Source organism: Setaria viridis, chromosome 5, assembly GCF_005286985.2.
Source record: "Setaria viridis chromosome 5, Setaria_viridis_v4.0, whole genome shotgun sequence".
In the NCBI taxonomy this organism is placed as follows: Eukaryota; Viridiplantae; Streptophyta; class Magnoliopsida; order Poales; family Poaceae; genus Setaria; species Setaria viridis.
The window spans coordinates 45,070,361-45,093,783 of NC_048267.2; the positions used below are offsets into that span (position 1 = coordinate 45,070,361).

Sequence of the window (23,423 nt, forward strand, 5' to 3'; positions counted from 1 at the left end):
TGCGAATCTCGATCTGTCAGATGGAGGCACATTTCACCTCGATGAACGAACTGATCGACAGCAGTACCTAACATGCATTCTATAAACTTCCAAACACACCTGCACTGACAATCACATTATGCCCAGAACAGTAAAAGCCCAACCATGTTCAGAAAAGTGTAACCGACAAATTCAGAAAACACCATTCATCGACCAATGATGAAATTGCTGTACTACTATCACAAAACTCTGCGGTACTGCAATCGGGAGATTATTTGAATTGACCGGATCTTTTAATCTAACAATCACATTGTGCCCAGAACAGCACATGCCTAATCATATTCAGAGACGCGACAGGTCCAGCGTACTGAAACTACCAAACTCAGATAACCCCATTCATCCACCAACACTGAAAGTGCTGTACTACTATTTCTTTTTTTTTCGTGAATACGCAGGAGAGCTGCTTATCTTTGTATTAAGAAGAACTGTACTACTATTTCGAACACTAGCTTGCAGTTCTGCAATTGATCGATCAAACTTAGTACTGCAGGCAGATACCAGTCAACGCAAATGCCACAACAGATCTACAAGATGAAACGCAGGGAGTCGGAAGGAGACGTATGATGGAAATTTTACCTGGATGCAGAAGAGACCGCGGCCAATGAGCTGATGTAGGGGATGAAACCGGCGTAGTATCCTGTGCCTGGGGTAATGAAGCTGATGGTGCGCGTGGTGCGTCCATGGCGATGACCATCTCGGCCCGGGGTCCCACATGACGACCTCGGCCTTGCCCTGCGAGCGCAGCAGCGTGACGGCCTGGCGGCCCCTGAGGCAGCCTCCCTCGAAGTGGCTGGCCAGAGTCCAGGCGACGCCGCCGTCGTGTAGCGGCGCGCGAAGTCGAGGCAGATGATTACGACGGCGTCGACGCGTTCGTCCATGCAGGTGGCGCAGAGCTTGCCCTCCATCTCGCCGAGCTCCCAATAGGGCCACTGGAGCACCTCCATGGGCGCGGGGACGAGGTCCGCGCCTCACGAGACGGGCTCGTAGCAGAGGAAGAAGCCCATGGTGGTGCGTCAGAATGCGCATCCAAGCGCGCGGACCCCGGAGAATGACACGACGGTCTCGGCGGCGATCCCGGCGCCGATGGTCCAGCCCCATGTCCTCGACGAGAAGGACTCGAAGGCGTAGATGCCGTCCCCGAGAGGTCCAGCCCCAGGTCCTCTCACAGCAGCAGCGTCGCTGGCGTCCTCAATCCGGAACCGGGGGGCAGCGGAAGCTCCGGCGGGCTCGCCACCGGCGTCAGCGGTCGGTCGCCGGCGACGGGAAGGGGAGCAGCGGACCAACAATGTTTTACAGAAAGGCCCCTGAAACGGATCGCGATAATAATCACGATCCAAATATTTTTTACAAAACCTCCTCATTTGGATCGTGACTATTGATCGTGATCCAAATCAGGTGTTCTTTTTAAATATATATTGTAATTTTACATAAACATCCCCAGACAAAAATCGGATCCGCATCTTCCTCTCTCTGCTCTGCTTCCCGTCCGCCATTGCCGCCGCAGCCCACTGGCGACATGGACTCACCGGAGATCCGAGGCCCGTGGTCCAGCGAAGCGCCCGATTGCATCTGTTCCTCCGCCTAATCCTTCATTCCCGGCGCCCTGTCTGCTGATGCTGACGACAGGATTCCAATTCCTGACCGGGGATGATCGATGCTCCAATCTGCAACCAACAGAGAATGGATGTTGCTTCCTGGTCGTCCTGGAGAGGTGGACGTGGCAACGTTGGAGTTGGAGAACGGCCGGCACCGTGCGACTGGGCGTCAAGCGGCGTGCGGCCGGGCCTGTCTTCGGCGCCGGGTGAACTTGTCATCGGGTCTGCTGCAAGAAAATCTATCTATTATTTTAATATAATAACAGTGTTACAAGAAATCACCGTGTTCATCGAGAGGGATAAGAAATTACCATAAACATATACACCATTAGATTTTATAAAGATCTAACGGTCTAAACTAATCTAAAAGTCCATATCAAATACAACTTATAAATAAATAAATTTACTTTCTATACAATTGGAAAGTAAAGTAGGAAATCAAAGTGGTAGGCAAGATATAATTTCCTTCCGTTAGTTTGTTGGTTTTCCTTTGTTGCATAGCGCGAGGAGATAAATATAGGAACTGATGATGGGTTAGTTGTCTATCAGACTCATGGATGAATGGTAGGTACCCTAAATTAATTAAGGAACACATATGCACGAGAGGTGAAGTAATATCATTCCTTCACAATGCAAAGTGGATCTTTTATGAAAAGCTAAATTGCCTAAGAAAATCAAAGTCTTTTTATGGCAGAATACTCATAACAACCTACAAACTGTTGAGGCTCTTAAAAAACAAGGTTGGAAGGGCAGTTTGTGTTGTGCATGCATGACTATGTACACCGATTCATATCAATGAAAGTACTAAAACCTATACACACTATGGCATCCAAATCAAAATCACGAGACTTCGCATATTAATATAGAAGAATAAAGAAAATCTTCATGATGCCGAATCTGGATGTATTTATATGCTCATTCCCTCATCGTAGCCAAACATCGTCAATCAAACCAGGCTAACATCTTCATAAAGCAGAATCCAGTATCACCATCGACAAATAGGTAGGCAAGATGCAACATTCCTGCGATTATGTCTCATGCGAGTGCACCTGACGCAAGGGCGGACCTACATAGGAATGAGTAAGGGCACATGCCCTCACTCAATTTTTTGTGTCAAGGGAACTAACAAATTTTCACCATGTTTAAGATTTGTAAATTTACATGTTCTTAAAGTATACCCTCACTCAAGATTTGTGCTATGTCCGCCCTGATGTGGACGCCATCATCAACGATGATTGGAGGGCACAAATTGGTAGCAGATAACAAGAACGCTAGAAAAATTGACTTCCATGGCAGAGACCCAATAGGAAGAGCGGTTTATGTGTTTTGTCCATGAGAGTTTATTGTCCATGGATTGAGGCTTTCAGGTGTAGGTTTTGTCTTGCTAGCATGACAGCATAGAACGGGCTACAAGTAGCTCGAAGGAGGAGATCGAGTGTGTGGCATCAACCTCTCTCGGATTCAGCGACGCGATGGCCCAAACAACACAGCTATATCTATGAACTCAACAATGTTTTAGTGTTTAAGTGTACACATGCTAACATTATTTTACAAGAGGATCAAAGAACTGAATGAATTCGTGAGACAATTGAACAATGGGAGTATGAACGACGGGGTCTATGGATACAACCAGAGTGTGGGCAACGGTTGGTGGCAACATGAAGGGAGGGGACTATACATCGAGTGCAAACACCGGCGACACCTAGAGTGTGGGCGATGCTGGCTTGGCTGAGACCATGACATGGGGTGCAAGTGGCAAACGATAGGGTAGGCCTGATCTTGATAGCTACAAGGTAGATTTTCATTAGTTCCTACAATTGCATGTGCATTGTTCATGATCGGGCTACATACGAGTGAGGATGCACAACGCAATACAAGAATGAGTAACAAAGCACAGGCTTGCCATGGCATTAAACATGAGAGAGAGAGACAGAGAGAGCAGTGGCAAGCTAGAAACGTTGATTTAGAAGAGTACATGAAAAATAAAACAAAAAATAATAATGGCTTGCAGCCTTGAACCCAAAAGAAAACCTAATAGTAAGAAGAGTGCAAAGATAAAAAGGAACATACAAAAAAGGAAGTTTTATCTCTGTTTTCTTCTTTTGAAAAAGGAGGAATATTCTTTGAGAAATCGTGAAAAAGAAAGATACATTTTTTATTCTTTTGAAGAAGGATAAAGATAAATAAATCAAGGGAGAAAAAGAAAACTACAGAGATGTCTATTTGTGGTGGTGTGAGTCAACAAACCGAACCAGGAGAAAATACTTACACATTAATGGAAATTTTGATTCAAAAATATTTAGTCATTCAGGTAATAATCTTATTAAAATTTCATAAGATCAAACCCAAAAAACTTTGCGCATTTAGTAGTAAGCTAAAAGATAAAAAAAAAATTCAGATCCTTGATGATCTAGCACCTATGTAGAAAGGTTTATATCATGTGGTTTGAGAGGCTGATGATGAATCATCGATGTTTCTTTATGGGTTCAAATAACTTTAGCTACAATTCGTATAAATCAAGTCTTACAAATTAGCATATCACAATACGTGATCTAACTTTGATTCTAACCGCCCTATTTGCACGGTCAGCTTGCTAGTTTTAAGTACAGAAGAACCTGTGTCCTATGCTCCTATTCCGTTCACTGCATGCTGGGTAATGTTGTATTGTTGTGGATCTTAACTTAAAAACATCTGTTCATTTGTGAAGAGTTCAAGGAGCTTTCATCAAGCTATTCTAACAACACGTTCGACGGGAGATACCAGAAGAGGTAGCACACTAGCACGAACAATTCGTTTCCCCAGTGAACACTGAACATCACAGGAGCTTTATCAACAATGTAATCATTCAATTGTATGCTTGCGGGTACCATTAACAGGCCAAAATTCGCAAAACAACGTCCCGCATGGATGAGGGTGATAGTATGACTTAACAAGAAATATATATTTCAGGCATGGTTACCATATAACCCAAATTATTTCTCCAAATACACATCATCCACTGTATGTTTGAAGAAAAGAAGCTCCATTCCTCTCATCGCTTCCATCCCAAGGTTGCATTTGCAGACTTGAAGCACATGCTGCAACTCAAGCAAAACTAGCGATAACTTAAAAAGAATCACGAAGTCAACTATTCCGCGATCACTAGCAACAACATCACAAGCAAGGCATACACCGATCTGATCTGCAGCTCACTGCATTTAAGCGATCCCACACGCCACGCCACGCCACTCGAACACACAGACAACTCCTTGAGCCGCCCAAGATGGCGCTGCTGCTCGCCGTCTCCCTCTGCCTGGCGGCATCCTTGTCCCCTTGCACACTGGCAGCGGCAGCTCAGGGCGGCAAGCGGCCCCTGGTGACGGCCATCACCAAGGACCCGGCAACCTCTCTCTACACCTCCCCGCTCAAGGACAGCCGCCCGCTCGTCCTCGACCTCTCCGGCCCGCTCATCTGGTCCACCTGCGACCGCGCGCACCCGACGCTCCAGTGCCACCACCACGACTGCGCCCACGCCCACAGCTACCACCCGCCCGGCTGCCCGCACACCGGCTATGGCAAGGCCGACGAGGAAGACCGCTTCAGGTGCAAGTGCACGGCGCACCCTTACAACCCCGTCGCCGGCAGGTCCGCGACGGGCGACCTGACGCGCACCAAGCTCTCCGCCAACGCCACGGACGGCAGGAACCCGCTGTTCCCGGTCTCCTTCCCCGCCGTTGCCTCCTGCGCGCCGGCGTCCCTCCTCGCTAAGCTCCCGGCCGGCGCGGTCGGTGTCGCCGGGCTCGCGAGGTCGAGGGTGGCGCTGCCCGCGCAGGTCGCGCGCACGCAGGACGTCGCCGACAAGTTCATCCTCTGCCTCCCGAGGAGCGGCGACGGCGTGGCGATCTTCGGCGGGGGCCCGCTGTTCCTCTTGACGAGCACCTCACCGCCCTCGGAGGCGGGGGTTGATCTCACGAAGCTGACATACACCCCGTTGCTCAGCAGGAAAGGCAGCTCCAGCTACTACCTCCCCGTGAAGGCCATCGCCTTCGACAAGGCGCAGGTGCAACTCCCGGGGAACCCACTTGCCACTGGTGGCGTGGTGCTCGGCACGACGGCGCCGTACACCGAGCTCCGGCCCGATGTGTACCGCCCGTTGGTGGACGCTTTCGACAAGGCCCTGATGCGGCGGTGGAACATCAGCAAGAGGGTTCCGGCAGTGGCACCCTTCGAACTTTGCTACGATTCGAAGACGCTCCCTGGTCCGACCCGGATCGGCTGGCTTGTCCCTGACATAGACATCGTGCTCGAGGGTGGAAAGAACTGGACACTGGGCGGCCTTAGCTCGATGGTAGACGTCAACAACTTCACGGCGGCGTGCTTCGGGTTCGTCGAGATGAAGCTAGGAAAGGGCGGATACGGTGGGGCGCCGGCGGTGGTCATCGGAGGGTTCCAGATGGAAGACCATGTGCTGCAGTTCGACCCGGAGAAGCAGCAGCTCGGGTTTGCCAAGTTGCCGATTTTTATATCGTGCCGTAACTTCAATTTCACGCTGAGTCACTAGACTGTAACAACAAACCTGCATCTCCTTGTTCTGTTTCGATCGTGGTTGTCATCTGCCATATTAAATTTGTCACGTATTTAAGGATTCTCATTTTCTTTAATCGTGTAGGCTACTATTTATGTGTTGACATTTTGCAATATCGACGTACTACCCTGCTGGGACCTTTTTTCTTGAGCAAAGATCACATGAGTTTAGTTGAATTCATGCACTCTACATGGTTATGCAAGGGGGACTATAGGAGCGGACACGAGCTGCAGCCCACTGCACCCAGTCCGAGTCCTAGATCCGCCACTGTCATCAACTACTTACCCAACTCAATAACCCAACTCAATAACGTAGTATAAGGACAAATCTAGTTTGCGGTTTCCATCGTACCCATCATGCGATTTCCATCGTACCATCATGGTATACATGTGATCTTGTTACCCCTGCTTTTCTTTTATATTTTTTATAAATGGTATACATGTGATCTTGTTATCCCTGCTTTTATTTTATATTTTTTATAAAAAAACTAGTATTTACATAACTTTTTACTGCAAAATCTTAATCGAATAAACTTGTGCATAAAAAAGTTCTCGAATCAAGTCTTTTAGAAAAATGTTGAAAAGTATTTTTTAAAAAATTACAAAATCATTTTCTAAAAGTTTGTAAAAAAATTCAGAAAATATTGTATACATTCTTTTCAAAAATTGTCTACAAATATTTTACATAACACAAGTTTTTGGGAAAATTTTGTGGAAATATTTGTAAAAATAGATCAAATTTTAAAAGAAATGTTAGAAAAAAATTAGAGACAAAAAATTTGAGCCGCTCATCGAGGATTCCCACCCGCTCATCGGGGATCTGCCTTTGAGCCGCTGCTCACTGTGAGGATACCAGTGGGCCACCGTGTGATGCCATGCCGCTCGCCATCGAGCCCTGCTCAGGTCTCGGGGCGGAGCTCGAGCTGCCTCCTAGCAACGTCCTGTGGAGGATGCATGCATGCCACACTCGACGGCATAGCACGGGGTGGTAGCACTAAGACACTGTGTCGATATGGACCGCTGCTGCTCGCCGCCCCTGCGGCACAGCTCGTTGCTGCCGAGCTGCCCCGCCCAAACCATTGCACAGCAATGGGATCGAGAGTGAGAGAGAGAAGAAAAGGAGAAAGTGAATGAGGATGAAGATAGGAGAGAGACTCGAACGGGGAGGTTTATCTGGTTGCGGCTGAGAAAGGGTGGGTTCTATCAGTGCGTAGACGGCAGACCACATCACCAAGTTGTATATTCTTTTCAATAAAAGTAAGTAAAAGTTGGATACTAAGTTATTAATATAAAGAACAAAAGTTACCGAGATGAAAAATTAGAAAAAGAAAAGTCGCGGTGCTATTCGAAGATCGAGTGATCGTGCGACGTTGCACCGCTTTAGTAGTCTTGTCTTGGGCCGCATGTAGCTGATGCACAAAAATAGCAAGAAAATTCAGATACACAATACGCCAATATTGCAAAATATCAACATACGACAATGGTTGATTCTCTTAATTGAAAGGCAGAGCTCCTGCCACTAGCATTCAAAAAATAATGGTTGACACGATTACAAAATGAGAGTTCCTAAATACGTGACGAATTTAATAGGCAGATGACAACCAGGATCGAGGACGACTGGACGAGGAGATGCGGGTTTACAGTTGCATATGCAGTCATCACAAGTCTAGTGACTCTGCGTGAAATTGAAGTTATGGCATGATATAAAAAACGGCACCATGGCAAACCCGAGCAGCTGCTTCTCCAGGTCGAACTGCAGCGCGTGGTCCTCCATCTGGAACCCTCCGATCTCCACTGCCGGCGCCCCAGCGTATCCGCCCTTCTCCAGCTTCATCTCGACGAACCCGAAGCACCCCACCTGGCTGATCACCATCGAGCTGAGGCCCGTAAACGTCCAGTTCTTTCCATTCTCGAGCATGAGGATTATCTCCGGGACGAGCCAACCGATCCGGGTCGGGCCAGGGAGCGTCCTCAAATCGTAGCAAAGCTCGAAAGGCGCCACCGCCGGCACTCTCTTGCTGTTCGACTGCAGCTTCAGGGCCTTGTCGAACGCGTCCACCACCGGGCGGTAGACGTCCGGCCGGAGCGCGGTGTACGGCGCCGTCGTGCTGAGCACGACGCCACCGGTGGCCAGTGGGTCTCCCGGGAGCTGCACCTGCGCTTCGTCGACGGCGATGGCCTTCACGGAGAGGTAGTACGCGGGGCTGCCTCTCTTCCTCAGCAACGGGGTGTACGTCAGCGTCGACGTGAGATCAATAGGATGCCCAGTGAGGACGAGAGGGCCGCCGCCGAAGACCGCCACGCCGTCGCCGCCGCCCCTCGGCAGGCAGAGCGTGAACTTGTCGGCGACGTTCTGCGTGCGCGCGACCTGCGCGGGCAGCGCCACCCTCGAGCTCGCGAGCCCCGCGACGCCGACCGCGCCGGCCGGGAGCCTGTCGAGGAGGGACGCCGGCGCGCAGGAGGCGACGGCGGGGAAGGAGACCGGGTACAGCGGGTTGGTGCCGTCGGTGGCGTTGGCGGAGAGCTTGGTGCGCGTCAGGTCGCCCGTCGCCGACCTGCCAGCGACGGGGTTGTAGGGGCGCGCCGTGCACTTGCACCGGAACCGGTCTTCCTCGTCGGCCTTGCCGTAGCCGGTGTGCGGGCAGCCGGGCGGGTGGTAGCTGTGGGCGTGGGCGCAGTCGTGGTGGTGGCACTGGAGCGTCGGGTGCGAGCGGTCGCAGGTGGACCAGATGAGCGGGCCGGAGAGGTCGATGACCAGCGAGCGGCTGTCCTTGAGCGAGGAGGTGTAGAGCGAGGTGGCCGGGTCCTTGGTGATGGCCGTCACCAGGGGCTTGCCGCCATTAGCTGTCGCTGCCAGTGTGCAAGGGGACAAGCACGCCGCCAAGCAGAGCGAGGCGGCGAGCAGCAGCATGGCCTTGGATCGCGGCATCTTGGGCAGGCTGGTGTGTGGGTGACTGGGTGTGGGCGGCTCCAGGAGCTGTCTGTGTGTGTTCGAGTGGCGTGCCTTGTGGGATCACTAAAATGCAGGGCGCTGCAGATCAGATCGATGCATACAATGTTGCTAGGGATCTCGGATTAGTTGACTTCTCGATTCTTTTTAAGTTATCGCTCGTTTTGCTAGAGTTGCAGCATGTGCTAGTCTGCTAGAACCTTGAAGTCTGCAACCTGGGATGGAAGCGATCCATCATCGATGTCTCTCTGAATATCTGCCCAGGGTGTTCGACTTTACATCTTCCACGCTCTGTCGCACATGCCTTGAGCTCTGAGATGTGCACCTTCTAATTGCATCTAAAAAGTTCAGCACATTTTCTCACATGGAGGCTCCTTGGAGCTTTAGACATGGGAATGAAAGCATATAGCATTCTTTTATTTAGTTGCGCCCCAAGCATTCTAACTCGAGACCTGTAGTACTTGGCTAAAGATCAAGGCATTTTTATCATCGAGTTGATGAACTGACCATTTGCTTACCTCACTCAGTAACGTAGCACCGTTGGTGTGCTAACTACACTCGATGGTCATTCTATTCACTGCTCAGCGTGTGTGTTTTCACATGTATGATCCACGTGAACCACACCCCAATCATGCTAAGTGCATTCTTCACTATATCAGGGCACCATGTCGCATGGATTGCGTCTATAGTGCGACATATAGCGAGAAAAACAGATTTTGAGTTTCACTCGAAAGTTGCATAAACTGTCTCCATTGCAAAATATGGACACTGTAAATGACAGTACTTAACAAGTAAGCTACCAGAAATTTGTCATAGATGCACATGATTATTAAACCAAGCAAGCACTTAAACAGGTTACAGACTTGGCAGGTCACTAACATGCCATGATCGAGGTTCGAGAAGGAGAAGAATCCACTGCACTATCCGGTTGACCAGAATCTGTGCCGACACTAGCTTACCACAATCCACGTTTAATACTGACTCTTGGTGAAGTTGAAGTTACTGCACGCAGAGAAGAACGGCACCTTGGCGAACCCAAGCTGCTTGCTCTCCAGGTCGAACTGCAGCAGGTGGTTCTCCATCTGGAACCCTCCGATCACCGCCGCCGCGGCGCTGGGGTCCCCGGATTTCACCCCCTTCATCTCGACAAAGGCGAAGCAGGCCGTCTGCCCGTTCACATCCACCATGGAGTTGCTGCCCACGAACGTCCAGCTCTTCCCACCCTCGAGCACCAGGGCGATGTCTGGCACAGCGTAGCCGTTCCGCGTGTTCCCCAGCATGCTCGATCGGTAGCAGAGCTCGAAGGGCGCCACCGCCGGGACCTTGGCGTCGTTCCGTGCCAGGGCCCGGTCGAACGCGTCCACGAACGGGCGGTACACGTCCGGCCGGAGCGCCGTGAACGCAACCCGGCTGCAGAGCACGACGCCGCCGCCGGCGAGCGCGTGCGCGGGGAGCGGCACCGGCGCCTTGTTCACGGCGATGGAATTTACCGGGATGTAGTACAGGGGGTTGTCTTTCCTGCTGCGGAGCGCGGTGAACGCCAGCGTCGTCGTGAGGTCGCCCACGTCCGACTGCGGGAGGAGGAACAGCGGGCCGCCACCGAAGATCGCCACGCCCTCGCCGCGCCGCGGGAGGCAGAGCAAGAACTTCCTGGCGACGCGATGGTTCGCCGCGATCTGCGCCGGCAGCGCCAAGCCGGACGCCGAGAGCCCCGCGACGCCCGTGACGTCCGCCGGCAGCGACGCCAGGATGTTCCCGGGAGCGCACGCCGCCACGGCCCGGACCGAGACCTGCTGCAGCGGGTTCTTGCCGTTGGTGGTGTTGACGATGAGCCTGGTGTGGATCAGGTCCGCGGCGGCGCACTGCCCGGTGATGGGGTTGTACGGGTACGCCTTGCACTTCTTCTTGCAGGGCTGCCCTGCGATGCGGCAGCTCGGGGCGCGGTAGGCTTTGGCGTGCCTGCACTCTGTGGCATTGCACGAGAAGGCCGCCGGCGAGTGGTCAGCGGCGCACGTGGACCAGAGGAGAGGGCCGGCGAGGTCGACGAGGTGGTTGGCGCCGTCCCTGACGAGGATGGTGTAGAGGGAGGTGGCCGGGTCCTTGGCCACCGGGATGAGCACGGGGTGCGCGCACGAAGCCGGCCAGGCCAGCACGAGCAGCGAGATGGCCGAGAGCAGGAGCGGCGCCGGCGATGGCCGTGGCATCTTCATGGTCGATGCAGGAGCTTAACCTGTTGAGCTGGCCTGTGTGATTGGCGGTGGATGCGTCTGCTGCTCTGCTCGCGCTCCTTATATAGGGCCCGTGCGTGCCATGCCAAAGGCATCGGCCGGCCAAGATTTGGCGGACGGATCGGCCGCCCAAGATTTGGCCGCAAAAATGAACTGAGCGTGGGCGTGCAGGCCAGGGCGAGCCAAATCGGGGCCTCAGTCCAAACGTCGCGCTCGGCCATGGGCAACGGCCAAAATTTGGCTTGGCTACCAGCGGCAGGTATCCAAACGTACCAAGGTCTGTTTGGTTACCCCAAAAATCCCAACTTTGACACTGTGCAAAAAGAAGATTCCCCATCACATCAAACTTGCGGTACATGCATGGAGTACTAAATGTAGATGAAATCAAAAACTAATTGCACAGTTTTGTTGTACTTTGCGATATGAATCTTTTGAGCCTAATTAGTCAATATTTGGACAATAATTCACAATTACAAACGAAACGCTACAGTGTGCTATAGTGCTACAACAGTAATTTTGTACCTCCAAACTTTGGACAACTAAACAAGGTCCAATAGTGCTCACCTGTCACGGATCTCACTGATCTCTCTCTCGGGCACAAGAATGGCGATCCCCGTCAGTTGCCGAGACTGGATTAAAAAAGTTGATCTAGCCTGCCGCCCTGCTCCCGTGCCGATCGGGTCTTGGCGTCATGGGCGAGGCGTATGAAGGAAGGTGCGCAGTCAACGGAAAGCATGAACACGTGTCGCTCGGGAACCATCACGCGAGTATTTCTTTGAGTACGTGCCGGGTAGGCGTTGATCTCCTTGAGCGTCACACCAAGCGCCGACGAGGTGGCTTCCTGTATCCACGCCATGGAGCAAGCACTACGACTGTGCCTCGAGATTATTAGCTCACGTATGATTACAAATATTTAATTGCCAGATTTGCTAAATAGCACACATTTCTTTGATTCGTTTCGTTCCACTCAGGTGAGGTTTCGCGTGGTGCTTTAGCTCGTGTTTAGGGGTTAGTCAATGAGATCAAGAGATGAACACTAACAGGGGGTTACTGAGAAGCAAACCATAATAGGAGTAGTAGATTCATTTGGTTCGATTGGACCTAGGGTGGGGACGTCTAGTCCATTAGAAATCGATAAAATTGCTTCCGAAATCGAGTAAAAACTGTATCCAAAATTTCATGCCAAACTCCACTTACAATTTCTAACTTTTGTTCAAAAACATCTAAGGTGCCTTTCATCTCAAATCAAATATTCAAACTCATATTTTGAACATTATGAAATCTATTCATTTTGGTTAATCACATGTTTAAATATATTAAATATGTATATTTAGGTCCATTGTTTTGTGTTTTCTTTGCTATGGTTTTACAGTATGTAATTCTTGTGTTAACTCCATATACGCTCCATGTTCTGAAATACAGGGAGTAATCACACCTTGTACTCTTTATCCAATTTGTAATAATATGTTTTAATTTGAACAAAACCAAACTTTATATGTTTTGACAACTACTCAAGTTATGTCCAGGTTACCAATGTATTGTAAAAAAAATAGTACTGTATATTTTCAAGTGCCCTCAATATACTGATGCCCTATTGACGGTGGTCAAGCATCGAGATCGGGGATTCGGAAGGGCCCCTTTTAGTCGGATTCGGAGGGACCCCTTTTAGCGATCCAGAGGTTAGTTCGTGCGTAGGGATTCGAGAGGCGTTTAGGAGAGTTAGTGTGTGACTTTGCTAAGAGAGTTTTTAGATAGGTTCAGGCTGCTTAGAAGCGTAACACCTTACGTCATGTGTGCTATGTTGCTTGAGTTGTCTGTTTTGTTTGTACAAGGGCCGACCTTTTATAGGCCAGGCCTAAGGGAGGACGGGTTGGGGTGAGCCTTTCATCCCAATCCATCCCTTTACATTGTGCATGTGAACGCGGCAGCCCAATGGCCACCCACCTTGCTACAGTTCTTCTGACACGCCATCCACTTACCCTGATGCTTTTTTACCTTGGTACGCACGGCACCGGAGCACCCTGCCCAAGTCCTCTTAATGTCAATCCTCATATTTTACCATCTTACTTTGGTAATCATTACCTCTCTCAGCCCAAACCCACCGTCTCGAGTCAGGGGGCGATGAACCTGCTTCTTAGGATCCCTCCTGGGAAGCCTTAGCCGCTTCTCGGGAAGCTCTTGTCATTTCCTAGGTCCGTGAGGTGGGCCCGTCCTTCTGGCAGAGGGCAGCTAGAAGCTGAGCGGGCGCTCTTGACACGAGAGCGGCGTCCGCCGCTTGTTGGATGGGACAGGTGAGGTCAACAATCCCCGAGGCATCGCGCGTCCTATCGACCATAATGATGATGTTTTTACAGGGATGGGACGCCTGCTGACTGCCTACCTCAACTGTCACGCCCTTCTCTCGCCAGGGTACGCCATCGCTTATTTAGCTTTGAAGCGAGCCTTCCCAAGAGGCCTCCCCGGCTGCGTCCCGCTCCACAGCGTGGGCCCTCAGTAGGTCCCACAGTGCGGAGGCGGGTTTTCCTGGTCCTTCATGGGCTTCGAATTCGCAAGGTCCATATCCTCAATTGGGCTCTACATGGTGGAAACTTCTTTCCACAGGCGGGCTCCACTTGTAGGTGCCTTCTCGGGGAACTCTGTTCCCTTAGCACTGACACCTATGTTAACTCATCGAGTGAGTAAGAGGAATACGAGATGTTACATTTCGCATTTTGAGGCATATAATTTTACCTTTTTCTTTAGGTGACGCTTTTAGAATTTAAATCCATCGTGACAGCACAAATAGCTTCTTCTTCTCCCAACTCGTCTTCTTTCTCAACATCTACTTGCATGGTCCTCGATGGCTCTCCAACGGACCGAATGGTCTTATCCTCGCATCCCACCCCTACAGCACCTACAACTTCATTCTTGGATTCCTTCACGGTGCCTCCCTTATACCCTCATTTGTCTAAAAAGACTAAGAATAGCATTATTTTTGAGATGGAGTTGTAGTTCATTTTAGCTTTTTACTAAATCATTTAAAAAATTGATCAAATTTATAGAAAAACCACCAATAACTTCTGTACCAAATAAATGCACTATCAAAACATATTTGAATCTAATGAAACTTAGATGTTATCATAAATTTAATTAAAGTGGGAGAAGTTTGACTTACATCAAAGATAAAGTAACTTATAATTTGAAGTTGAAGTGGAGGGAATAATTTCGTAGAAATATTTATCATTAGTGCTCGGGGCATGTGATAAAATAAACTTTACTAGTAGATAAGATGACAGACTTGGCAGCTCACTGGCATGATCGAGGAGTATCCACTCTCCGGTTGACTACATCGGCCATGTACAGATACAGGGGTTGCAGGCCGTCAGGCATTCAGGCTTACAATTACATGCAGTCAAAGCCTAGTTCCGAGTGAAATTGAAGTTACTGCACGACGTAAAAATGGGCACCCTGGCAAACCCGAGCCGCCTCTTCTCCAGGTCGAACTGCAGCACGTGGTTCTCCATCTGGAACCCTCCGATTACCACCGCCGGCGCCCCGCCGTATCCGCCCTTCTTCATCTCGACGAACCCGAGGCACGCCGCCGTGAAGTCGTTGACGTCCACCATCGAGCTGAGGCCGCCGAACGTCCAGTTCGTCTTCCCACCCTCGAGCACGAGGTCGATGTCCGGGACAAACCAGCCGATCCTGGTCGGGCCAGGGAGCGTCTTCGAATCGTAGCAGAACTCGAACGGCGCCACCGCCGGAACCTTCTTGGTGGTGTTCCACTGCCGCGTCAGGGCCTTGTCGAACGCGTCCACGAACTGGCGGTACACGTCGGGACGGAGCGCGGTGTACGGCGCCGTCGTGCCGAGCACCACGCCGCCGGTGGCGAGCGCGTCCTTGGGGAGTTGCACCGGCGCCTTGTCGACGGCGATGGCCTTCACGGGGAGGTAGTAGCTTGGGTTGTCCCTCCTGCTGCGGAGCGGGGTGAACGCCAGCGTCGTCGTGAGGTCCCCGGCCGCCGACTCCGGAAGGAGGAACAGCGGACCCCCGCCGAAGATAGCCACGCCCTCGCCTTGCCTCGGGAGGCAGAGCGTGAACTTGCCGGCGACGCGCTGCGCCGGCAACGCCAGGCCGGAGGCCGCGAGCCCCGCGACGCCGGATGCGTCCCTGGGCAGCCGCGCCAGGAGCTTCTTCGGGGCGCACGCCGCCATGGCCCGGACGGAGACCTGCCGCAGCGGGTTCTTGCCGTCGGTGGTGTTGGCGACGAGCCTGGTGTGGATCAGGCTCGCGGCGGCGCACCGCCCCGTGACCGGGTTGTACGGGTACGCCGTGCACCGGTGCTTGCAGGTCTGGCCGGCGTCGCGGCAGCCCGGCTGGCGGTAGGCATTGGCGAGCTTGCAGACCGGGTCCTGGCACGTGATGTTTGCCGGCAGGTGGTCAGCGGCGCACGTGGACCAGAGGAGCGGGCCGGCGAGGTCGATGACGTGGTTCGCGCCGTCCCTGACGGGGATGGTGTAGAGGGAGGTGGCGGCGTCCTTGGCCACCGGGAAGAGCACGGGTTCGGCGCATGAGGCTGGCCACGCCAGCACGAGCGCCGAGACGGCCAAGAGGAGCAGGGGCGTGCGCCGCTGTGGCATATCCATCCGCGGTGAGGTGAGCTGGCAATGCTGGGGAAATGCCTTCGATGTGTCAGCGTGCTCATACGCTCGGTGTTCTTATATAGTGGGTCTAAACTCTTATCCTTTGCAACTTACGCGATCAAGTTCTAAACACTGAAGCAACATGATGGGGTTGAGCTAAGAGCCAGCCTGTTCTCATCATCTCGAACACCATGGCCTACACTAGGACGGGTCACTGTGTTCACCTGTCGCGAGGTGCTCGTTCAATGCAGTGTCGGCTTCTAACGACAGATCACGCGCACTGATCTCTGCACGCAGAAATGGCGATCTCCGTTGGCGGTTGCGGAAACTGTACAAAACAATTGCGCGTAGTCTGCTGCCATGCCCATCGGATCTCGCCGTGGCGTATGGGCGAAGACATGCATGAAACTGCGTGCGAGTCAAAGGAAGCGTCTGCACGTGTCAGTCAGAATTCCTTTGGGCACGAGCCGCAGCCGGATATGCATTGACCTTCCGGCATACTACATGAGTGTTCGGCGAAATGCAGGCCTTGTTTAGTTGGCTAAATTGGGAGGTGCCAAATTACTGTGCTGGCACTGTAGCACACTCTAGCGTTTCGTTTGTATTTGTGAATTATTGTTCAAACATTGACTAATTAGGCTCAAAAGATTCGTCTCGCAAAGTACAACAAAACTGTGCAATTAGTTTTTAATTTCATCTACATTTAATACTCCATGCATGTACCGCAAGTTTGCAGCCTGTTCGCTTCAGCTTATTCAACCGACTTATCAGCCACCAAACAGTGTTTTTCTCTCACAACAAATCAGCCGTTTCAACTTTTCAGCCGGCTTATAAGCTGAAGCGAACAGGCCCTTGATGTGATGGGGAATCTTCTTTTTGCATAGTGTCAAAGTTGGGAGTTAGGGTGAAGTAAACAAGGGCCTAATCTCAAAATGTTCGGTGAAATGCACTCACAAACAGTTAACAGTGCCACTTCTTATTCAAACCTCACAACGGTAAAAAGTTGCATTTAACGGTAAAAAATTCACGCAAGAGCTAGTAGTGGTTAGCTTGTCGAGAAGTTGAAGTTGCCGCAGGTGGTCCTCATGAACAGCAGGGTGCCGCTGAACCCGAGCCTTGACGCGGCCTCGTCGAACAGCAAGAAGTTGTTCCCCATCTGGAACCCGCCGGCGGCCACTGCGCTCGGCGCCGCCCACCCGCCGTCGAAGAACGCCAGGCACGCCACGCCGGGCGCCACCTGCACCAACGAGTTGGCACCGAACACCGTCCAGTTCCCACCCCCGCGCGCTGCCATCATCAGGTCCACCGGCGCCACCGCGTACCCGACCCGCGTGAACCCGAGAGCGCTGCTGTTGAAGCACAGCTCTAACGGCGGCACGCTCGGCGCGCGAGGGACCAGCGCCGTGGCCCTCCGGAACGCGTCCACGAACGGGCGGTACACGTCGCACCGCAGGACGGTGTAGGGCAGCGCCGCGTCGAGGGTGACGCCGCCGCCGCGGCCCAGCGCGCCGGCGGGGAGCGGCACCGCCTCCTGGTTCACGGCGATGCCGCACAGCCGGATGCCGTACGCGGAAGGCCGCCGCGGGTCGTGCACCAGGTCGGTGTAGGAGAGGGCGGCACCCGCGTCGAACTGCGTCGACGGCATGAGCCCGTACGGGCCGCTCCCGAAGAACGCCACGCCGGGCGCGGCGGCGGTGCTCGGGAGGCAGATGGCGAACTGCCGCTTGATAAGCGAGAGCTTCTCGTACAGCTGGGCCGGGAGGCTCAGGCTTCCGCGGCCGAGGCCCGCGTCGCCGGTGGCGCCGCTCAGGAGCGACCGGAGAAGGCTGTCCGGCGCACAGGACGAGAGGTCGCCATGCACGGTGACCTCCGCGCGCGCTCGGCGTCTTCCCGTCGGTGGCGTTCGTGGTGACGTCCTTGAGCCTAAGGTCGCCGACAGCCCGTTGATCTGTCACGGCGCGGGGTTCGTCGGATGGGCAGTGCAAGTGCATTGGCCGTTGCGGAACTTGGGCGCTCCCGATCCTGCGGCGGCGCACACTCCGGTGACGAGGATCACGACGTGCACACATTCGAGCGGCTCGTTTCAGAAGTCGACATGACATTGCTGCTGGCGCCGCCTCCACGCGCCTGAACCTGGCGACCTGGAGGGGCATCTCCCTGTCGAGCTCAGCAAGATGGACATGATCCTGACGCTCGACCTGTCGGCGAACAAGCTCGGGGGCACGATCCCGTCGCAGCTCGACAGCTGCGTTGCGCTCGAGTACCTCAACCTCTCCGGCAACGCTCTTTAGGGCACGCTCCCAGTGTTCCTCGCTGCGCTGCCCTTCCGCTTGACGTCTCGCTCCCGGCTTCAGCCTTCAGATGAGGAGTTTGGCCAGGCCTTGCGCCGGGACATGTTCGTGGCAACGAGCGCCCTGGTCTCACTGAAAGTGACGTGAGCGCCGGAAATCACCTAGCCTCGTTCGTTTCAGCTGAATTGGATTCCGACCAGTATTACTTCAAGGCACGGTTCAAGTGATTCCACCTGTGTCACTTAATTCGGCTAGGATTTAATCCTACCAATCCACTCAAACCGAACAGGCACAGATGGAATCAATCCGCTTGGGATGCACGCCGCCACGTAGGGTAGTCAGCTTAGGTGTTCTCCCTTCTAGTCGGTTCAGCAGCTTGGCCTTCCCTGGGAAGGGAGAAAAGTTGCTGCATGTAGCTGTGTTCTCAGTGTCGTCTTGTTCGGTTACTTGCTGCGTGTAGCTGTGTTCTCCCTCATCACCGCACTACGTCGGCACAGCTCGTATTTTTGTCACCGGAGTTATCGATCTTTTTGTCGCTGCCGAAGCCGGGGTTCCTGTACTCCGCGGCGCCGCCGGTGCCCTACGTCCGGAGCTCGTGGCCACCCGGCACCGGGTATGAGCACCACCACCCTCACGGGCAGCCCACCGAACCCGCCGGCGCTCTACCTGCCGCCCTGCGCATGGTACTACCCCATCGTGGCGGACCCGCGCGGGTCGCCGTCGGCCGCGTATGTGGCGACGCAGCAGCAGGCGGCGTTCCAGCCGGAGCCCGCTGGAAGCGGGGGTGGGAGCCCGACTGGCGGCGCGACAGCTGAGGAGAACACCGACGACGACCCCTGCTCGCTGACGCTTGGCCTCGACATCGCCGCCGACAAGCGGAGCATGCCGGTCAGCACCTGCCGCCCGGCATGGGGCTGAGCGATAGGGACAAGGCGGCGACGGCAGTGGAGGAAAGAGCTGACAGCATGCTGGCAAGCGCGGCCAGCCAGCTGGTGCCGCGGAGGGCCGCGCAACCATGGCCACACGGGGGCACGTGCGGCGGGTCGGCGGCCATGGGGCACAGAGGCGCCGGGAGCCGCGGGCGGTGATGCAGTTGGGCCACAGGTGGAAGCGTCGTGGGGCGCGGCGGCGGTGCCGGGGTCGCGACAGCAGGCCGGCGGCCATGGGGCGCAAAGGTGCCGGGAAGCGTGGGCGGCGGCACGGTTGGGCCGCGGGTGGAGGCGCGGCGGCAGGGTCGTGGCCATGGAGCACGAAGGCGCCAGGAATCGCAAAGGCGCAGGGGAGCGGCGAGCGTCGAGTCGAGCGAGTGGCTCCGTTCCGGAGGGGACAAGGTGAGGAATAATTTCGGACCGTGAGTAGAGAGGGGAAATCGAACCGGGCCTGTTTCCATTCCGGCCTAGATCGAACAACGGATTCAAGCTAGGTCTGTCTCCATTCCGAGTTGTTCCAATCCACCCGAATTGGACTGCGTTCCAGGCTAGGATGTTTGAATACGAGGTGCTAAACTTTAACAGTGTCACATCGGATGTTCGGATGCTAATTAGGAGAACTAAACATGAGCTAATTATAAAACTAATTGCAAAATCCTGTGCTAATTCGCGTGACGAATCTATTAAGCCTAATTAATCCATCATTAGCAAATGGTTACTGTAGCACCATATTGTCAAATCATGGACTAATTAAGCTTAATAGATTCGTCTAACGAATTACACTCCATCTGTGCAATTAGTTTTGTAATTAGTCTATGTTTAATACTTCTAATTAGCATCCAAACATCCGATGTGACGGGTGTTAAACTTTAACACTATGGAGCCAAACAGGCGTTAAACCGGCCGAACCGAACGGGCCTTAAAGCTACTAAAGAAGGACGGCATGCCTACTTCGCTGGACTCACCAGAGAATTCTGTGGTTGGTGGGTGATGCAGCTCCCGGCACGGAGCTCAGCGGTGCCACCGGTGAATTCAGACCAGATATTTTATATTCGGGAGCTAGTTTGATCAGGAATTTGATATGGGAAAGCCATCTCTGGTGATCTATAAGCTGATTTCACTCAGAGAGTAGTACACGATCACGGATGGCTTGTCTCCAGATGGTATGTTTCCTTTTCGGCACTTAGAAATTCTCGCGTCTCATAAGTCATAACTGATCTTTTTCAGATGCAACAAACTGAATGACGATGATGACTTTGGTCGTGCAGGGCGCCCAGTCGGCAAAGATTGCAGGGGCCGGGTCTGCAGGTGCTGCGTACCGGACAGGCGGAGTTTCTGAAATCTTCAGACAAGGTGGTAAAAGATTTCATCTCGGAGATTTCAGGAGAACCTGGAATCTTCTTCGCCAGCCACGAGGTAAGTTTTCAGACAAGACATCAGCACATTAACCCGAGTCTTTTCTTTAGAAAATTTGAAATCTTGAAACGAGGCAAAACTCTTCTGTTTCTAAAGTTGTCTAGATGAGACCCGGTCGGAAGCAAAAGCCAAACAGCAAAACCGTAAGTTTACAGCACTGGGACGGGATCACATCCAGCAATTACTCCCAAAACTCTTAGCTCACTGACAGATCAAACCTAAAACCGTTGAGAAGCAAAACAAGTTTTTAACAATGTCAAACAACTGGGGTACTGCAAAAAGCTTCTCCGCAGGTAACTACACTTGACCAGAAGGAGCTTAATCCAGCTTAACTTCCAATTCTTCTACTTGTAAGGTCGTCTTTGTATCAATCAAACTGTCCGAGCACCTCTTGGAATCCTTCAGGGATCTGGACCTGCAGAGGGTTCACAGCAGAGCAGTTTAATTATAGGATCACCAAGATAGGGATGGAAGGTTAGCACAAAATAAAGGCAACCACATGCACAACACAAAACTGGCTTTGCCCTAAAAAAAACACAAAACTGACTTTTTAAGTATACTGTCTAACTAGCGAGTTCAACTGATCAGTTAGTTCATACACAAAGAGGATGAGCACAATAATTCTGATTTGCTATTGAAGGTTGCGCCATTGGACTAAACCTAGTTGTCAAAGAAAGATTACCTCATTTCTTGTACAGATTTCCTAATCGTAACCCAGCAGTCAGCTTGTTCTTTTCATCATGATCAGTGGCAGACTTCCTGGCATCTTTGCGAAGCCTGCTCAAAATGTCCACAAGGTTTTGTCCATCATAATGAACGATTTCAACATCCCCAATCATCTCATATGTGAAGTTCTTGGTATTTTCAATCAGATCTGCACAAAAATCAGAACAGCACATTAGAACAGCTACTGATTACTGACTAGCACATTATAACAGCTACTGACTAGCAAATGACAGATGAGGTTTCAAAATATTACCATCAATATCCTCCAAATGCCATTCATTGTATATGGCTTGTTTGATCAATTCAATTCTGAGAACTAACTCTTTTCTTGCAGCATCTGATTTCACTTTTCTGATTATGTGTTTCACCTTTCTCTTCTCTGATTTATACTCGTCTGTACTCACTAGAGAGAGAAGCATCTATTTAATATTACCGGAATGCAATATATTCTAATATTCAACAATGATTCAGTACGCGGAATGTAAATCAGCAAAAAGAAGAAAAAAAAAGTCCGGAGGGCCATGCAACAAAAAAATTTAGAACCGACTACCCAATACAACCATATAAGTGTTCACAGTCTCACCAGAACAGCGACAATCATGCACAAGCACAAAGCACAGTTATTGACAATAGAGCAGAGAGGGACAGAGCAGAAAGTACAGTATCAAGCGCAGAAGCTAGGCTACAGATCTAAAACCATGAGCACTCACAACAAGATATGCAAATGACATGCTTTTCTGGTGTATCAGACTGCTGGTAAAACATGTAAAATTTGCAAGGCCGTATAGGTTACAGCTATAGAATCCAAGTCACATTAATCAGTACCTTGTTTCTTTTCGTCAAATTGAACATCAGAACTAGTCAAATGCATCTCCTCCAGCATCCCAATCAATTTATTCCTTTGAGCAAGGTATTTCTTTCTGTATCTGTTATCTCTCTCGTTTTGCAGGTTCGGTAGCTCCTTTTTAGCTTTGTTCACAAACGCGAGAGATAAGAGGTTTTGACCTCTTAATTCATCAGCAGTAGAAAAATCATGGATATACGTGATCCAGGAGATCTTGTACATTGTTTTGAATAGGGTATTGGAAGCCTTCCATTCCTTGATGATCTCCTTTGAAATTGTTTTGAGCTGGGAAGCACAGAATAAAATCACAGGAAAACTATCAGACTGGATGAAGTAACAGCAGCAACCAAAAACACAATCAATCACTTATTGTGTCTCATTCACCGACTCATCAAACTATTATGAAATTACCTCATTGAAGTTGTTGTCCCTGGTGACTCTAAGAAAGATCAGAGCCTCATCCACTCTTTTTTCATCAACCTTAGACCCAAATTCTGCTAGCTTCACTTTGTAATTGATGCCGAGGATACCACACATTTTTTCCAGTTTTGTACCAAAAAATATTAGAGGGGTCGAGGATAGGGGGGTGGGGGCGGGGTAGGGTCGATAGACAAAGATACCTTGCCTTTTCCCCTCCAGTTCATCATGCTCAGTCTGAACACCTAACAATTGGATATTGCTATTCTGTGTGACATCCTCTTCCTCATCCGTCAGCAATTCCACAGTATCTGGTACGAATCCCTCTTCGCTGATCTCTGGCACCGCCATTGCTTGTCCTGTAACATTTGAAGTCAAGGCATTATTCCATCTTTTCATGTGATAGATTATTAGGGTAAAAAGAAAATGGAATGAAAAGATAATTGTAGTGTTGTTTTGTCAAATCAGATAAGCAAAAAAAAAATAATAACATTTTTTCGGTAGGAGCTGTATACCAGCGTGTGGAAAAACTACTGGTATACAGCTCCTACCTGAAAAAATATTATTATTTTTCTTTTGCTTATCTGATTTGACAAAACAACACTACAGTTATCTTTTCATTCCATTTTCTTTTTACCCTGATAATCTATCACATGAAAAGATGGAATAATGCATTGACTTCAAATGTTACAGGAACAAGCAATGGCAGTGCCAGAGATCAGCAAAGAGGGATTCGTACCAGATACTGTGGAATTGCTGACTGATGAGGAAGAGGATGTCACACAGAATAGCAATGTCCAGTT

At 51.4% G+C, this 23,423-nt stretch overlaps 5 protein-coding genes and 1 pseudogene across 5 annotated transcripts; 1 reads left to right on the forward strand and 5 right to left on the reverse strand.

Moving 5' to 3' along the window:
* The first annotated feature begins 4,822 nt into the window (after positions 1-4,822).
* On the forward strand, positions 4,823-6,341 carry LOC117858213 (chitinase CLP). The gene has a single exon (XM_034741239.2). It carries the CDS (start codon positions 4,897-4,899, stop codon positions 6,172-6,174), a length of 1,278 nt encoding a protein of 425 aa, XP_034597130.1. The 5' UTR covers positions 4,823-4,896; the 3' UTR covers positions 6,175-6,341.
* A 1,329-nt stretch (positions 6,342-7,670) lies between these two features.
* LOC117858791 (chitinase CLP) lies at positions 7,671-9,348 on the reverse strand. The gene has a single exon (XM_034741922.2). It carries the CDS (start codon positions 9,124-9,126, stop codon positions 7,864-7,866), a length of 1,263 nt encoding a protein of 420 aa, XP_034597813.1. The 5' UTR covers positions 9,127-9,348; the 3' UTR covers positions 7,671-7,863.
* A 596-nt stretch (positions 9,349-9,944) lies between these two features.
* Positions 9,945-11,576, reverse strand: LOC117858359 (chitinase CLP). Its single transcript, XM_034741416.2, has one exon. The coding sequence runs from the start codon at positions 11,355-11,357 to the stop codon at positions 10,119-10,121; it is 1,239 nt and encodes a 412-aa protein (XP_034597307.1). The 5' UTR covers positions 11,358-11,576; the 3' UTR covers positions 9,945-10,118.
* Positions 11,577-14,614: 3,038 nt separating this feature from the next.
* LOC117855198 (chitinase CLP) lies at positions 14,615-16,067 on the reverse strand. Its single transcript, XM_034737497.2, has one exon. The coding sequence runs from the start codon at positions 15,998-16,000 to the stop codon at positions 14,774-14,776; it is 1,227 nt and encodes a 408-aa protein (XP_034593388.1). The 5' UTR covers positions 16,001-16,067; the 3' UTR covers positions 14,615-14,773.
* An 856-nt stretch (positions 16,068-16,923) lies between these two features.
* Positions 16,924-18,150, reverse strand: LOC117856590 (chitinase CLP-like; annotated as a pseudogene).
* A 2,505-nt stretch (positions 18,151-20,655) lies between these two features.
* LOC117857304 (uncharacterized) lies at positions 20,656-23,103 on the reverse strand. Its single transcript, XM_034739903.2, has 5 exons — positions 22,615-23,103; positions 22,185-22,488; positions 21,613-21,762; positions 21,316-21,507; positions 20,656-21,048 (listed from the first exon to the last, which is right to left on the reverse strand). Exons 1-4 carry the CDS (start codon positions 23,017-23,019, stop codon positions 21,317-21,319), a joined length of 1,050 nt encoding a protein of 349 aa, XP_034595794.1. The 5' UTR covers positions 23,020-23,103; the 3' UTR covers positions 20,656-21,048; position 21,316.
* Positions 23,104-23,423: the final 320 nt, after the last annotated feature.